Below are 16,652 nucleotides of genomic sequence, written 5' to 3'. Positions count from 1 at the left end.
GCTCCAGTGTAACTCTGCGTGCTGTGAGGTTTTTTGTATCCTTGTGCGTTGTGTGATGTGGCACCAGATGCCACTCCATGTGCCCAAATTCTGTTGACATTTGGAGTGTGGGCAAGCGGGCACACAGGAAGGAAGAAGAGGAAGAGGAGGGAAATTTAATAAAAGGCGAAACAGCAGCTTCAGCCATCGCAGCATTGGTGCTGTCTCAATTAATGAACATCCAGACGTAGGCAAAGTCCCACAAATCCAGTAAAAACATGCAAAGCCATAGAGGGTTTGTGTTAGGGTTCTATATATATATTTTATAGTTTATACAAAGCCACCAAATAAGAAGAACGACACAATGCATGGCGGGAAGTTAACTGAAAATGGGCTTCTGTGTGCATGTATGAGGGGGGTAATTTGATTAAGCTGGCTGGCAGGAGGAGGAAGTGGAAATGGTAGGGTGACAGGTTGATGCCAACTTCTCTTGGCATGGCCTTCACCCTCACTGAAAAGAGATTTTCTGAAGAAAATCATGGTAAACAGAATCAGAAATAGGCAGATTAAGATGAAACAAAACCCACAACCTTTAGTTTATACTGTTTAACACATTCATTTCATGAAGCTGATTTTAATACTGTCGTATTCAATTATCTTTTTATTGCTGCATTGAGTCTGGAAATGTTTGATCAGCATTGTGCTTCATAATGAGGCTAAAAGCAACATTAGTGTTTCATGCTTATCAGGCCCCTTATGCTTTCACTTTTACACGAATGTTATCGACTGATTGTAGCCAAATAATGAAAAAAATGGATATACTTAGCAGGCAGACAGGTTTTTGCAATCCCAAGGTGAGCTGTTTCTTAAAGCTAAACTCATTCAACCATGTCTTCGTTTTGCCCCGAGTAATTAGAAACTCATACATTGTATTATTGGACTTTTGCCAAATATCTCAAAATTGGAAGCAGTCTATTGGCATTTAGACTGTTTTTCTGTGCAAATATTGAAGGTAGCCCAAACTACTGAAACAACTCCATACCATTATTCTTCCTCCACCAATCGTCTTCTGTTGTTATTTGCCAAAAGTAGACTCACCCACCCGACTGCCAAATGGAGGTAACATGCTTCCTCTGCTTTATAGTCCGGAGGCGTCATGTGTTTCACTGCGCTGTCCGATGTTTGGCATCGAATCTGGTGATGTAAGGTTTGCATGCAGCTGCTCAGTCATGGAAACTCAGTCCACAAAGCTCCTGCTGCACAGTTTTTTGTGCTTACATCAATGCCAGTGAAAGTTTGGAAGCCGTGAACAACGGAATCAGCGGAAAGTTGGCGACTTTTGCACGCCATGTGGCGTTGCACGACTGCTACGCCACATGGGGGCTTAACTCTGCCTTTTCCAAGCCTCTGGCTAAGTCACCTCACTCAGTGACTTTGCGAATCTTTAAGTCTACGCAATATATTGAAAATCTGTATGTGTGTTTGCACATTTAAATGATAAACAAAGTAAAATGTCAAAATTCCAAAGGAACAAAAATATTTTTTTCTGCAAGTTTCTTTACTCCATGTACTCAGTGACAACTGCAATTAACAAGAGTTGACAAAAACTTGTTCAAAGGACACCTTGTTAGTTTTGAGTAGAGCTAATGATTTTCTTTTTTTGCTTTATTTTAATTAACCTTTTGGTTGTGGATCTCTCAAGTCTAACTCCAATGATTTCAATGAAACCTTATTGACAAAGCTGCAATTGTTTTCAGGACCCTTCCAGTAAAAAAAAAAATCACACCACTTCTTGTCAGAAGCATTAAAGGAAACCGTGGCTGGAGTTCAGGAGGCTTTGAGAGTCATTACATTCTGCTCCCAACACATATTTCAATAAGTAACACTAAAATCCAGTCAAGCACACCCCCCACATTTTTACAGGCTCATTTAAATGCAGCAGGTTGGGGCTGATGTCTAGCATCTAGTCTCATAGTAATTATTTTAAATTGCTAAGAGGAACACAGGTCCTGGTGGGATATATTACCCTTACTCCAACAAGAGATGAATTTCACCCTGCACCTACATATACTACAACCCTTTGGCTTTAAAATATATATATATATATATATCTACATGTATGTGTATCAAAATAAATGTCTTTTTGACCTATTGCACAAACACAATTGTCCAGATTTATTTTCAAATACACACGAGTACATTTTGATTTTACATGTCCTAAGACCCAACAATAACATTTGACATGTTGATCTTAAAGCTATAAACAATACAATATGGCCTAAAGTTTAAAATGTTTTTTTTTAAAGTGCAGAAATCTATGTAGAAAGCTAATGATTACATATTTTATAGAACCACCTTTAGCAGCTTTGGTCTGTCTAAAGCCTCTAGTAAACTTTGATATTTTATTGAGATTATAGTCAACAACAAAATGCTGAAAGTCGTATTTTTTTTAAGTTAAAAATCATCTCTTCAATTAATAAAGGAAAATTAATCCATGATTTTTTATCAATCTCTTCTAATCTAATCCTTCCAAAAAATGTACGGTAGTTATAGAAATTTAGCAATTATTTTTTTCAAATGAAACCTTTAAAAACAGTTTTGGTGGTATTTTCAGTAAGTTTGTTTCAGTCAACCCTTAAGAGCATTTTATGTTTGATCATTTTACCTTATTTTTAATTGCATTGTTTTGAACAGACGTGAATAATAAATAGGATAGTAAGTTACATTTCATCAGATTTTTGAACAACTTAAAAAAAAAATCCTAATTGTAACTTTTTTTATACATACCACTTTTAACATTCATTTGGGTACGTTGTATTATGAAAATGATGTCTTTTTGACTGCAGCTATCCAAATTCTATCTTGTACAATTTATTTTAAGCATCATTGAAAGCCTTTGTGTTTTCACAAGAATCAAGTTTATTGTCAACCCATGTGTACAGTGAGAAACAATGAAAGTAGCTGGCAGGAGGTGTTAATTCCATTTTTTAAATTTAAATCTGGGGAGTTTTATGCTTTGATTTTGTCTGCCTTCAAGTTTTAAAACCAATAAATCAGATGTTGTGTTTAAATTATTGCTACTTGACTAGCTCTAATACCAAATGTTTTTTAACTCAATTATTACAGTATTTTATTCTAAATGGACACTACTCTGACTTAAGTAGAGTTTATGGAAACCACTTCTTTCCTTAAAACTTTGTTTAATAAGCATTGTAAAGGAAGTTTGTGGAGATGGAGATGAAAACTGCTTTCAGTTCATATTATAATTTATATAAGAGATTTTCGAGGGGAAATTGCTGGGAGGTCCCTTATTGAAAACACTTTTTCTTGGCGAGCTTTTTGTGGACGGTCAGCTTTATTTGCAATGTTCAGCTCACTTCTTGTCTTTACTGAAGCCCAACATCAGAGGATTTAGTTGCTGCAAAAACTAAATATAACTCCCGTTTGGCTATGAGGCTATTTAATCAAACATAATCCCAATGTTTCAACTATTTCCTTCTTTGCTTTTTTAAAGTTTTTTAATTTAAAAAAAAAAAAGTACACTCTTTCCCTATTACCTCCTTTCATCCAAAACATCTAGAGGTAACTTAACTGCCGTAGGTGTTTGTTTATGCACGACTCGCTATAGGCACACATGTGCATGCCTGCTACAACGCGCACTCTGCGGCATATGTACACAAGGTCACTTCCCATAATATAGGAAGCCTACAACTGCCAGTAAAAAATAAATATATATATATATATATATATGAAGAAAGATAAAGTACAAGTTTTGTCTTGAGTCTTGGAAAAGTGAAAGTTTGCTTAAACATAATCTGTTTGCGCTCTTGCTGTATTCTCCCATATATACAATCGTCCTTGGTTTATGTATATTTCTTTTGTCAGAAAGCACAGATGATACTTAAATATGTATTCTTAGATAAATGTATACGCAAACTAATACTGAATGTTAACCGGCAGCCAATCATCATAGGAGAAATTCACCATTTGACATCATTTCTGCTTTGATGGAAGGATTCTTGAAAGTTCATTCCTTTGAGGAGCATATGTTCCTGTGTAACTCCGCTCACTTTTACTTCTTTCCATATCATGTTGGAAAAAGTGGGATGTGTGAGGACCTGCCATATTTCATTTCATTAAAAATGCGCGGGTGCAACTACTAGAGATATTTATACTCTGACACTGGCATAAACTTGTATATCATTAATTTTACACAATATTTCTATTAATATCTAGAGTTCAATGTACATATTTTCTTATTTTATTGGTAATTTTCTTCTATATGTAAGTAATGCTAACAAAGGATTTTTTTTTGTATGCAAGCGATACTGTCACTTGTAATAAAGGTGGCACACAGTCCTCTGGTTGGAAAGAAGCTAATGGTGTGAGGTCTATGCAAATGTAACATTCATAGGCCATATGAGGAAGGATGTAGAGCAATGTGGAGAGAAATGCACTCCTTCCGTTTTTGGTCGTACGCTCCATCCTAGTTTTCTTCTCCTTTCTTTAACCCACACCTGAACCTGTCAGCTTTGCGTTGCAGAGAATTTTCCAGCAGTTCTTCGACATCTCACTCTCGCCCTGCCTGTCAAAGACCGCTGAGGGCAGAGAGAGAGCAAGAGGATGTACTGATGAATCCTCTCACAGAGCAGAGAGTTCACCTCTCAGGTAATCCTATAAAAAGCCAAGGTGAGATGCTCCTCTGCCTCACGCTCATTATAGCATCTTTACCCTGCACTGTAGCCACTGCTCTCTTCCTAGAAGGTATATTGGGATGGCGGTGCATTAGGGGTGGGGGGAGCTGGGCAGATGAGGGCACAGAGACAGGGGAAAAGGAGACCTTCTCACTATGCACACAGGGCTGATGCGTTGCACCGCATGTGCCACATCTGTTAGACTTTTTGTACCTCTCCCTCTTTTTCTTCTCTATTTCTCTCCTTCTTTTTCCCCTTTTCTCTCCATGTCCCTCCCTCCCTTCCCTCCACTCTCCTCTCAGTTCCTTTTTTAATCTTTTATTCATAGCTTAGCAGGTAATGAAAAATTTATGCCCTGAGTCTGGCATTGAAATAAATGCAAAACGAAAACAGAAGCAGTTTATACTGACAGTCTGAATATCTCTATCTAGAACAAGGCTGTTCGCTGCAAATCAGGAAACCTGGTGCCTCAATGTTAACTCCAACGCGTAAATGATGCTTTGTGGCATCCTGTGAAGTCGAAAGATTAGTGTGTTTTGTTTCTCCTTTTACTCTCCTCCTTTCATCTTACCAAAGGGGAGGGAAGTGGGCATTTTCCCTGGGCACCCTATCTCTAATCCCATCTCCAAACTCTTACCCCCTCACCTCCCCAGTGCCCACTCCAGGACCCAACTCCACCCCACCCACCAACCGGCTCTGTCTTGTTTTTCGAGTAGTCGATCAAAGTGGACAAAGTGTTAGATTTGTTGTTCTACGCGATGGTTCTCTGTATTCTCAAGTGTAATGTCAAGCAGTGTGTATCTGTCATAACCATGCAAGTGTGAATCCAAACCCCACTTTAGCAGAGGCATTACAGTTGCCAGCTCGGCTTAAAATCATATTCACACATACAGATGCAAACATATTTGCTGGCCTTACGGCTAAGATGAGGCTCTGGCACTCTCTTTGGAAGTGTTATACAGAGGCTAACTCTTCCCGTTAGCTCTGGGATATTGCTGTTGATAGTTTAAGAAGACATCCCTCCGCTAGTCCCATCTACTTTCAGCAGTTTAGGCCTGTTTTGTATGCAGCCCAACAAATCAGTCGCCAAAGAATAGGGAAATACTCCTGCAGTCTTAAAAATGTGCTCACAATTGAGACTTTATGTTGCATATCAGTGTGTGTCTGTGTGCACTGTGAAGTCCTGCTGTCAGCTGTAATTCTGTGTTGTGACAGTGCTAAGAGTGAAGAGGCCAGCTTGGCCTTTGCAATGTAGATAACTTCCAATTTGATACTTTCTGGTATCTAGGAAGAAACAGAGGGGTGAGAAAGACCTCATTTAGGACAGATAAAGAGACTTTTATTAAAAGAAGAAAACAGCCAGTGACCAAAGATCCATGCAGGACAGAGAACCAAGATCATACTGTAAGTTATTTTTGTGGAGTTTTTCCACGTATAATTTAGTTTCATTTTCTTTTTGTTGAAATCATACTGAAACGTATAAGGGCCGTCATGACACAAAATATTTATATACGAAAATAAAGTAGTAAAAGTATGACAAAAAGTCAACATTTTATGAGAATAAAGTCATAAAATGATGATAAAAAAAACTGTAGATTTATCCCTTGTGCTATCCTAGGCACTTCAACATTGGGAGTTGGGTCATCTAGACCCACTAGACAGTGCCCTGAACCTTTTTTCTTCAATGATTTGTGATCTTCACTGGTGTCCATGGATTACATGAAATCTTTCCACCTTTATCCACCTTTGTCATGGTAGGAATAACACGTCAATGCAAGGTGGGATCATCTAAGATAGCACAAGGGTGTTAAAGGAATATACTCGTTAAGTGAAAAATCCAATTTTTACGATACTAAAGTTATAATTTAATGAGTTATAAGTTGAGAATTCATGATAAGAATTTTATAACTTTATGACTCAAAAGTGTATTTGCTAAGAAAAATATTAACAGCAACAAAAAAATAACTAATATCTTGTTTCAGAATGAGAGATTTAGAGCATCGTAATCGGCTACTTCAGTTTGGTTTCACAAATTAGAAAATACTAAAAAGTCTTTAAGTGAGTCAACATTGACTTATAATAAGGATAAATAGGAAGAATTTGCAAGAAACTCTCCAGAAGAAGATTCTTGACCTACAAGGAGTAGTTTTCCAGCGGGCGGACTGTTTACGCCACTGGCAGTATTGCCGCAGAGGTCCAAATGCATTATGGGACATAGATTCCTTTGATGAACTAAAGCCTATAAAACCTAAACTTAAATTATGACTTTTTCTGACAATTTTATACTCGTAAAATTATGACTTTTATCTTATATTTGTATAAATTAATTGTCATAAAATTATGACTTTTTTCTTATAATTTTATTCTATTAAAATGGAAACTTTTTTCTCATAGTTTTACGACTTTATTTTCATGATATTTCCCCCTTTTTTCTCATAGTTTTACAACTTTATTTTCATAAAATTACGACTTGTTTCTCATAATTTTATTCTCGTAAAAATAGTGACCTTTTCTTATAGTTTTAAAAATTTATCCTCATAAAACTACAACTTTTTTCACATAATGTTGCAACTTTTTTCTGGTTAATATATGAGTTTTTCTCATAATTTTAAGACTTTATTGTAGTTTTTTACTTTTTTTTCTTTGGGTGGTGGCCCTAATACTTCGCCATAAACACAAGAAAGAAACATATTCATTTTTAAATTTTAAATATTCCTGTTGTTGTCCTGGATTTTTAGGGTGGAAGTACATTTTCTTATGTACTTTAGAACAAAGAATATCTTAGAACCAGCACCCAGACCTCCTAAAGGATGTTGCTACTTAGCACAATACAGTGGTTTGGATTTTGATAGTGAAAAGTGCAAAAATGGAAAATAGTTGATTTGTGAAAACATATTTTTTTCTGCCTGATTCTTGCAGAAATGTATTAAGATATTCCTAAAGCAGTTACATACTTCTCTCCATAAATATGGTAAGAATATTTTTTAGTATAAGAACAGGTTGGGTTAGAGAGATGGATTAAGGTCCTGAAAGAAAAGTGTTTTTAGAGAAACAATGTAGCAAATGGAGTACAAATATTTACCCAAGCTACTTTTTCCAACAGCTGTTTTTCTTCCAAAACAAAGCCGGTTTATGCTTCATGAATTATTATATGACATCATGTTGTGAGGAAACAGTGAGTGTATTACGACTTTACCGGTACTTGCCGTACAGTCCACTTTAGTTTTCCTCATTATTTCACAGACATGTCTGAGTGCAGCATAAGGGAACATTAATAAAGAAGTGAGCAGGGTTTGGATGACCGAATGCCATCATTGTAACAGAATATTGAAATTATTAATGTTAGATATTTCATCTTTGAAACAGGCGTAACTATGTTTACTCATGAATGTGTGTGTGTGTGGCCTGCTCCACTGTCACAATGTCTTGTCTTTAGAAGAGCACAGCAGTGTGGAGCAGCAATTAAATGAAGATCTCTAATTGGCTGCTTCATATTAGGGTCAGCAGCTGGAAAGAGAAGAGAGGGTTGTTGCACTCGCTTTAACACTTGCATGTGTACTCGCTGCACGCACGTATTCTCACACTCATCTACTCGCATACACAAGCGCGCACGGCCGCTGAACAAAATTCAATTATTAATGGACTGATTGCTCGAGTGGAGCTTCTCTGGGAATCTGAACCTGCCACACTGAATAAAATAAAACCACTGCTTTACATTTTCATTATACCGAGCCTTGTTTTAAATTGCAAATGCATCTCGGAAATCCACTGTTGCCCCTTCCTCCTTACCCCCCCCCCCCCCCCCCCTTACTTCCCCCTCCCCTTTTCCCCTTCGCTCACCCAAGCAACCCTCTTCCAACACTCCACCTCCTTCCTCACTGGTTACACATATCCCTACATGTACTTTGGTACAAAGTGATGCTCAGACTTTTGCATATCTCACGGCTTTGGTTTGGGTGTTTGTGTAGTCACCATTAAGCAGTCTTCTTAGAGAGAAAAGCCGCGTGTTTGTGAGATAAAGGAGTTGTGTGCACGAGGAAGTACTTCTGGGGGCACGGCGAAGCACCTTTACTTATTTGCAATCAGGTCAGACAGGCAGCACCGCCATATACACCACTGTCACCTCCCTCTAGACCTTCCTCTTTCTCTCCGTCTTCTCTCCCTCATCCCCTCTTTCCCGTCTCCCCTCCCCTTCTCCTCCTCTACCTCTGCCGTGTTATGCTCCAGCATCAGTGAAATAGCACATTTTGTCAAGTCTTGGATATCTCAATTATCTCCTTCGTAATGCTGAGTACATTCCTCTTTGTTCAACTGTCTCACTTTGTCTTTTCTGACCCCCCCCCCCCCCACTGCCCTCCACCCCCTTCTCCATCCAGCTCCCTTGCCTCTTAAATTTCCATTTCTAATTTACCTCCATGTGTTTCGCCCTCACCTTGGTTGCCCTTATTTTGTCATACATTAACTTAAAACCAAAGTGCTGATTTCATCATGCCCACTTGTGAATTCACTTTGCATTAGTGTCTGTTTAATGTGTGTGCTCATATCAAACCCACACGTTTTTTAGTATGAATATTGTGCAGTGTCACAACTGCATGTTTCTGTATATTTTTTTTTTAAATAATAATAAAATGTTATTTTGGTTGCTGTTTTTCACTCTCACAATCATGTTACCAATTCTGAATGAGATATTTCTTAAAATGAAGATTCCAGCTAAGATGCACATCTTTTTTGATGCTGCAATTTTCCACTATATGATAGGAGACCCAAAAAAATATTTGAGTGAATTTGAATTAATAGGTCTTACAGACTCAAAAATATTGAAGAAATGTGTTCGATTGTTAACATATGTTCTTGTGCCCATTTTACTTGTATCTAAAGTTTCAGCCACAGAACATCCACCAGTGGTAAAGTCTGCAGCATTGCTCACTTGTCCCCCCAATGCAATGCATTGATAAAAACCACATCTGGCATCTGAAATGGCTGTTATTGTCATGGAGGAACCTATCAGCAGTGTTTTATCATTCTATTTAAGCTGATGTGTACAATGTGCATATACTGTTAGTATCCTAAAACATGTCACTGTGGGACCTCACACAGCCTCTTTGCTTATGGTCTTGAAAGTTGCTTGGATGCGTTTAAGCAGTCTCCTTTGTTTAGCGGTTTCTCTTTCCAGCTCTGTTTTTTTTTTTTTTTTCATTTGTATCAAGTCTGTGTGTGTGCTTGCGTTTCAGAGTGCTCCTAGAGAGGACAGAGAGGCTCATGGGAGTTGTGCCAAGGGCCATAGTATCACACTGCAGTGTCTCTCAGGGCACATTGTTTATGCATGGGGCCACATATGTGGCTGGAAGGAAAGACGGCGCATACCACAAAAGACACTATGAGGTATTTTTGGACCCCACACTCACGTGAGTGTAAAAAATAAGTACAGTGTGCATAAGCACATACGCTTGCACACAACATGTTTTCAGCTTGTGCAGATGAGTTTGTGAGTGTGTGGATGAAGGAGTTTTCCCAGCCTTTATTACAACCCACAGGTGCAATGGAAACCTCATCCACTGGTCTTTGTTTTAACGTGTCAGCAAACTGCTGTCCGGGCAGTTTGCCTGTACAGTGCTGCTCTCTCGTCTCTTGGAGCAGGGTCAGCACACTCCTAAAAAAGTTGCACCTCATGTGTCCGTGTCTGAGCATAAGAGCATCAACGCAGACGGATTGAAAGTTCTCAATGGGAATAATTCCTGTCATTCTTCCTAACATTATTTTTGTCACTTCTATTTTTTTCTCAATTACATTCAGTTCTATATGCATTAAGATTTTTTTTCATTAGGACTAATTTACTTACATTCTATTTTCTCATAAAGCATTGCAAAACATTCAAAAAGTACGCTGGATTTAGAAAAATCTGTAACACGTTGATGTAAATTTATTTTTACATGTTAATTACAGATATTATCTGTTTGTATAATAAATTTGTATCATAAAAATAAAACAAGAGATTGTGCTTGTACCTATATTTAAAATATGTATCCTGATTAATACAGTTATAACATAGTTAATCTTAGGTTTAATTTTCATTGGAGTTCAGTTCCATTTTTTGTGCCCATCAAATGATCTATTCCAGACAGTTACAATTAAAACAATATTTTTCTGCATTAAAAAAAAAAAAAACAATACTTAATTTGGAATGTCTCCAAATGCAAATGAGAGGGGAAAGCTTTGACCTGGTTCTGGATAAATGCTGAGTCAACTAAAATAGAGCCTGATTCCCTGATGATATGCATTCCTATGAACTCACAGGCTTTTCCTAAATTGGATTCATATTTTTATAGATAAACATTGCACAGCACATCTAATGATAGTTTAATAGAAAAATAATATCGAAGCTAGATTTCGGCTAGCAGCTGAAAAGGCCTGAGGGATATTCATCTTTTTAATCCTAATAGATAATATAGAATGTATCTGCGCACATGCCACACTGATGATAAACTGTTGTGAGTCTGTTTCTTCCCTGTGAGAGTGTCAGCAATGGCTTTGAAAGAAACATGTCATTGCAGTCCTGACAACAAGGTGGCACTCTGCACTAAGGCAAATCCCCTGAGGCTTTTTTTTTTTAATCCCCCAGAGGACACCTTTATATACACTCTTTCTGTGTGTCGGTGTACTGTGTTTGAATGTGATGCTACAAAGATACTCCTTTTCCAAATTCTTTCTGGCTGTGAATTGACTTCATGCCTCGTGAGATGCAAGTTTGTGTGCATAGTGTGTATATAAAATGTACACAACAAAAATGTATGCAGTGAAGGAAATGATAGTTTTCTGTGGGTTTGTGGTTTTCACATGACCTTTGGGGGAAATGCTACTGTTTCTTGCTTTAGCCACTCTGATTAAATGAAACATTTTATTTTAAATTTATTTCTGTACTATGTGAGAAATGTCAAAACAATTACATTTTGTTACCAACAGGGATGACAATTAAATTTGACATTTTTGTAATGCACAACTTTAAAGTTTGACGTCTTAAAATATGCTCTTTTGGTCAAGTCTCAAAGTAAATGTGCAAATCATTCAGTGCTCTGAATTTATTTATTTTTTTCCTCTTTGTTTAAGATTTCTCCCCTTTTTCCCCTTAACAGACTTTTAGCCATTTGTCGCATTTTCAGTCAGTTTCTAAAAATGAAAAGCTTTTAGTTACTTTTTTAAGGATTAAGTTGCTGAAAGGAACTCTGAGGGGGGGGGGGGGGTTTAATATTTTTTACTTTGGTAAAATTTAGCCTATTTAACAATCAAATGCAGGTTTTTACATTTTCTAGAAGGTGTTCAGTTCAAAATTTGAAAGTTGTAGCACACAGAATATGAAAAAATATTAAGCTTATTATCTCTGTTGCATCTTTCTGGTCACTTATAGGGACTAACTATAATCCATGAGGGTCAAGTTACACTGCTTTGAAATTTCTGCCTGGGTAACACTTTGCTGTGAGGTGACAAAAGGCTTAGGTAGGGAACAATATCAGAACTAGCAACTCTTTTTTTTTATAATTAGTTTTTTTTTCTGTCGTGTTTTTAAGAAACGAACGAGTACGCCATGGTAGTTTGGTTCATAAATGGTTGCCTAGTAACAAATGAAAGAAAGAATGAAGAGAAGCAAGGAAAGCAAACATGAGTTAATAATTTCATAGCACAGTTAATCATGCAAGTTTTTTAGGAAAAACATGATCATTTAATTGTTGGGAAGTGATGAACAAATGGAAACAAAGGCAATAAACATTATTGATCAATTAAATTGGTGTTTTAGGAAACTGATGAGTAGACGGCAATTGTATGGTACATGTAAGGAATAATGGCAGACAAAGTATCCGAAATTAACGCATGTTGCTGCTGCGAAGTGCGTTAATTTCTGATAATGCACACTTCGAAGGCCATTAACCCGCTTATACCATGGTCACTTACAAAAGAAATAATTATTCAATCAGTTTTTAGTACTTTATTCTTGTTATTTTTTCGGTTTGGATTGCTTTTTTCACAAAAAGCGGATTATTTGGTATGTGGCCAACTTCGACAGCAGCGGCAAAACAAAGCGATATCTATGCTGATCGTCACGATAAAGCATCAGTTCAGAGAGAAAGTTCACCTCCTATTGCTTGTTTTTGTCCAGATAATGAAGCAAAAGTTTGTTTTAAAGAAGCCAGCGCAGTTATACAGAACATTTAAGCTATGTGACCGTAACTTCTTTTTTGGGTGTGCATTATCACTGGGGATTATGTAAGGGTTAATGTCCGACACAGTGTGCATTACAGTAAACCCTTGTTTTTCGCGGGGGTTACGTTCCAAAAAGACCCCATGATAGGCAAAATCCGTGAAGTAGAAACCTTTATTTTTTTTTACAATTATTATACAATTAATTGCTCTATTATACATTGAAAAGAAAGAACGAACCATTTTACAGGCTCAAGCATTTGTGTCACAAATAAAAGTACTTTAGAAATTTCTTTTTCCACAAATAACTTCTGTACTCTACTGTCAAATAATAATTTCAATCATCCATGTGAACAGAAAGCTTCAAATTGCGGAGATTAGCACTGCCCACCGCAACCCGAGTAATTGGATTAAAATTTAAAATGATTATGAAAAAAATACCAAGTACAGTGGGACAAATAGTGACTCAGGTGTATTTCACTGCTCTTCAGACTGAGCCGCTGCATCCTGACTCCGCTCTGCAGTGTTTTCTTCTTTTGAAGCCTGCGGTGCAGGTGTGTTTGTTCGTGGGAAGAACATAGTGATAGGCAGTTGTTGTCGCTCTTTTTTCTATGGGTTTTAGAGAAACTCGAAATTGCAAGATAATTTGCACGTATGTAATGTAAATTTGGCAAGCTGTTTTACGTACGTGTACATATTAAACTGCAACGTTATTGACGCACAGGTAAAGAAGAAGTGGAGTGACTTTTTAGCCAATCAGAATGCAGAACATAATGCACAATGCAAATCCGTGAAGTAGCGAAACCGTGAAAAGTAAACCGCGTTATAGCGAGGGATCACTGTATTACTTCTTAACAAACGCCGTGGAAGCCAGAACCGTCCGACGTATAACCCTTTTTAAACCATTGTCAGGGTGAATACTCGATTCTAATTGGCTGCTGGATGTGCATTAAAACGTGATAACCGCACGGTGAAAAAAGAAGTTCCAGTCACCTAGCTTAAATGTTTCGTAACACTGCGCCGGCTTATTTAAAACAACCTTTTGCTTCATCATTTAGACAAAAACGGTAAGCGGTAAGAGGTGAACTTTCTCTCTGAACTGATGCTTTATTCAACCCATTGGAAAGATCAGCATATATATCTCGCCAAATCTTGACTGCAGCGCTTGTGCGGCACAACGCGGACTATTTGTTACGTGATGCGGCGCATCCAAATAAAAATAAAAAACAAGCATTAAGGACTAAAAACTGGTTAATATGTATTGCTTTTGTAAGTGACCATGGTATAAGCGGGTTAATGGCCTTCGAAATGTGCGTTAGTACTTTTTAACGCACTTCGCGTCGGACGGTTCAAGCTTCCACGCCGTGCGTTAAAAAGTAATACTGCACACTTCGTCGGCCTTTAACCCTTACTTAGTCCACTCCCAGTATCCAATCGAGACAGTTATTCACATGGCCCATACCATTCACATGGTATAAACAAGAGTATCAGATGAGTGGTGTATATGTTAAGAACTGAAGTTACATTACCTTTCTTGAAATGTTGATCCTAGCTGCTGAAAGCAAAACAGATCATGAGTACTGACTCAGGGATTGCAACTGAACAATTGATTAAGAACTTTCATGAAAGCCAAGCACTGTGAACAAATTCTTAGAAAAATTTGAGTTAAGTTGTTATTTAATAATTGACTTGATTAATTGCCCATTTGTTTCCCAGTTTGCACAGCTTGCCCCTTCCTGTATTGTAAGCCAAAGTGCGGTGGCAGTGTGTAAGGGTGCTGTTAGAGGAGCAAGAGCACTGGCAAGTGTCCTCTGTGCCATCTGCACCAGACCTCAGCCTGCAACATCTGCCATCCCCACAAATGCATACACTCACAATCCCATGAGAAGTATGCACTTCTGTTGTCACACTGTTAATATGTAGCTGTCATATACTGAGCATATGGCACTAACCCTTCCCCCGAACCTGAAGGTCCAACGTCAGATGTGACAAGCTATGTGGAATTAGTCTCAATTCTACTTCTTATAAAAGGTTGTTATTCACATTATGTTGAGGTCACTCTCATAGCAACTGTCAAATTAGGCTGCATTTTGATTTGATTGCCCGACTACGTGCTAGGAGATGCAGTGATGAGTAATTTTCGGTCGGCTCTTCAGTAAATGCTGATTTGTACGGCTTGTTGGGTTTAATCAGTGGTTGAGGTCAGCCAAAACTTGTTTTTTCACGCTCGCTGGTATGACGGTACATTAGTGCACGCAGCTGACGGCAAGCGCGCACGGGGGACAGTCATCATATTTGTTTTTAGAGCTAAATGACTTACACGACACACTTCACAAATGACACAATGCACACAAAAAAGATGCATGTTTTGTTCGACTTTTTCGGCCTTGTTGCAATGTTTGTTGAATAACAGCAAAGCACTGTGCGGAAGTGTCAATTGTGAGCAGGTTAAATCGAAGAGTTAGTCTCCCTAGTCTCTGTTGCTTGTTAGTCTCCGTTTCACTCTTGAAGTTTTTATTTTTTCTTAAAACGATTAGAAATTAGTGTATTTTCATAAAATTGCAAAAAGCCGTTTTGGATTTCATCAGGTGCTTGTTCACATGAGTCAGCGATAAGGCATTTCCAATTAAGTGTCAAAGGGGGAGGGGTGCTTCTTTTTCTCCAACTAATATTATGTTTATTTGAACGGCTTGTGATTGCTTCTGCGCACGCACCTGTATTTGCGTGGTGGCCCAGGGCATACGTACTGTCAGACAGAGACTAATCACCTTGCCGTTGTGATGACTAAAAATTAATTTCTTCTTTAAGGGCTTGATTTGTCTTTTACCAAGAGCCATTGTTAGACTTCTCCACAATTCAGCTGTGATCGCTGTTCTTACGACATCAGCTGATAACGAATAAAAAGGTTTTGATTGGGCTCTTGACTTCTAGTGCTGCTCTAGTACTAAAGGAAATAATTGTTGCCATTATCACTTCTAAATTTCTACCTATAAAAGCTGTAATTTTTTGGGGGAAAGTCATTTTTCACCCTTAAGTCTATGGTTTTTTTTGTTACTTTGATTTATTTGTTAGACATATGCAGAATTAAATTAAAGTGTGTTAACTGTCTTAAATTAAAAGATAGATCATCATGTTGGGACTGCACAGTCTAGAAAAGCTAAGATTTTTTTTTTTTTTATTTGAACAGGTTTTATGTGCTAAAAGCAGATTAGGTGAACATCTTCTGTACATTAAACAGATTCATAGAAGTTAAGATAGCTTTTTTTATTGACAACAAAATGCTGCAGAGTAGAATACTCAGGCCAATGAAATATTTATTATTTTCAATATCCTATTTTTCCTGTCCTACACAGAAAAATACAAACTTTAGATCAGATCACAGCTGCAGTTTGAAAAAAGTTATGTCACACTTTATTGAATAGTGGTTCAAAAGGTGTGTTCTCCTAATGGCACGCAATTTAGCTTAGAATTAACAGGACAAATGGCAACTAAATATTTCTTAGGGACTTTATTTAGTTTTAAGTTAACATTTAAAATTTGTTGAGAGATATTTATCGAACACATCAGCTTCAAAAGTGCGTATACAAAAAAAAAAGGATTTAAACACAATTAGTTTTCACCCAACACATCTTGCCAAAAAAAGTATTTTTTGATATAAAGCAATGCAAAAACAGCTTGGTTACCCATTAAATGCAGGAGTACAGAAAAAAATGTAAAATGACTCAGGAAGACTTCAGCTTTTTTTATGAGCTGTATAGGTGTGGTATAGTAAATGCAGATGATTGGAAA

General features: G+C 37.4%; 1 protein-coding gene across 6 annotated transcripts in view; it reads left to right on the top strand.

Moving 5' to 3' along the window:
* Window positions 1-16,652, top strand: part of kiaa0825 (KIAA0825 ortholog) — a 121,423-nt gene that overhangs the window by 75,494 nt on the left and 29,277 nt on the right. For 5 of the 6 annotated variants that reach the window (XM_020706008.2, XM_020706007.2, XM_020706006.2 and 2 more), the window contains exon 23: window positions 9,905-10,055. The exons of the other annotated variant lie outside the window; for it this stretch is intronic. In XM_020706008.2, the coding sequence (XP_020561667.1) occupies window positions 9,905-10,055 (151 nt within the window). The remainder of the gene's footprint in view (window positions 1-9,904; window positions 10,056-16,652) is intronic. 6 annotated transcript variants of the gene reach the window in all.

This window comes from Oryzias latipes, chromosome 9, assembly GCF_002234675.1.
Source record: "Oryzias latipes chromosome 9, ASM223467v1".
In the NCBI taxonomy this organism is placed as follows: Eukaryota; Metazoa; Chordata; class Actinopteri; order Beloniformes; family Adrianichthyidae; genus Oryzias; species Oryzias latipes.
Note: the sequence above shows the minus strand (reverse complement) of the source record. Positions and strands in the feature narration are given on the sequence as shown.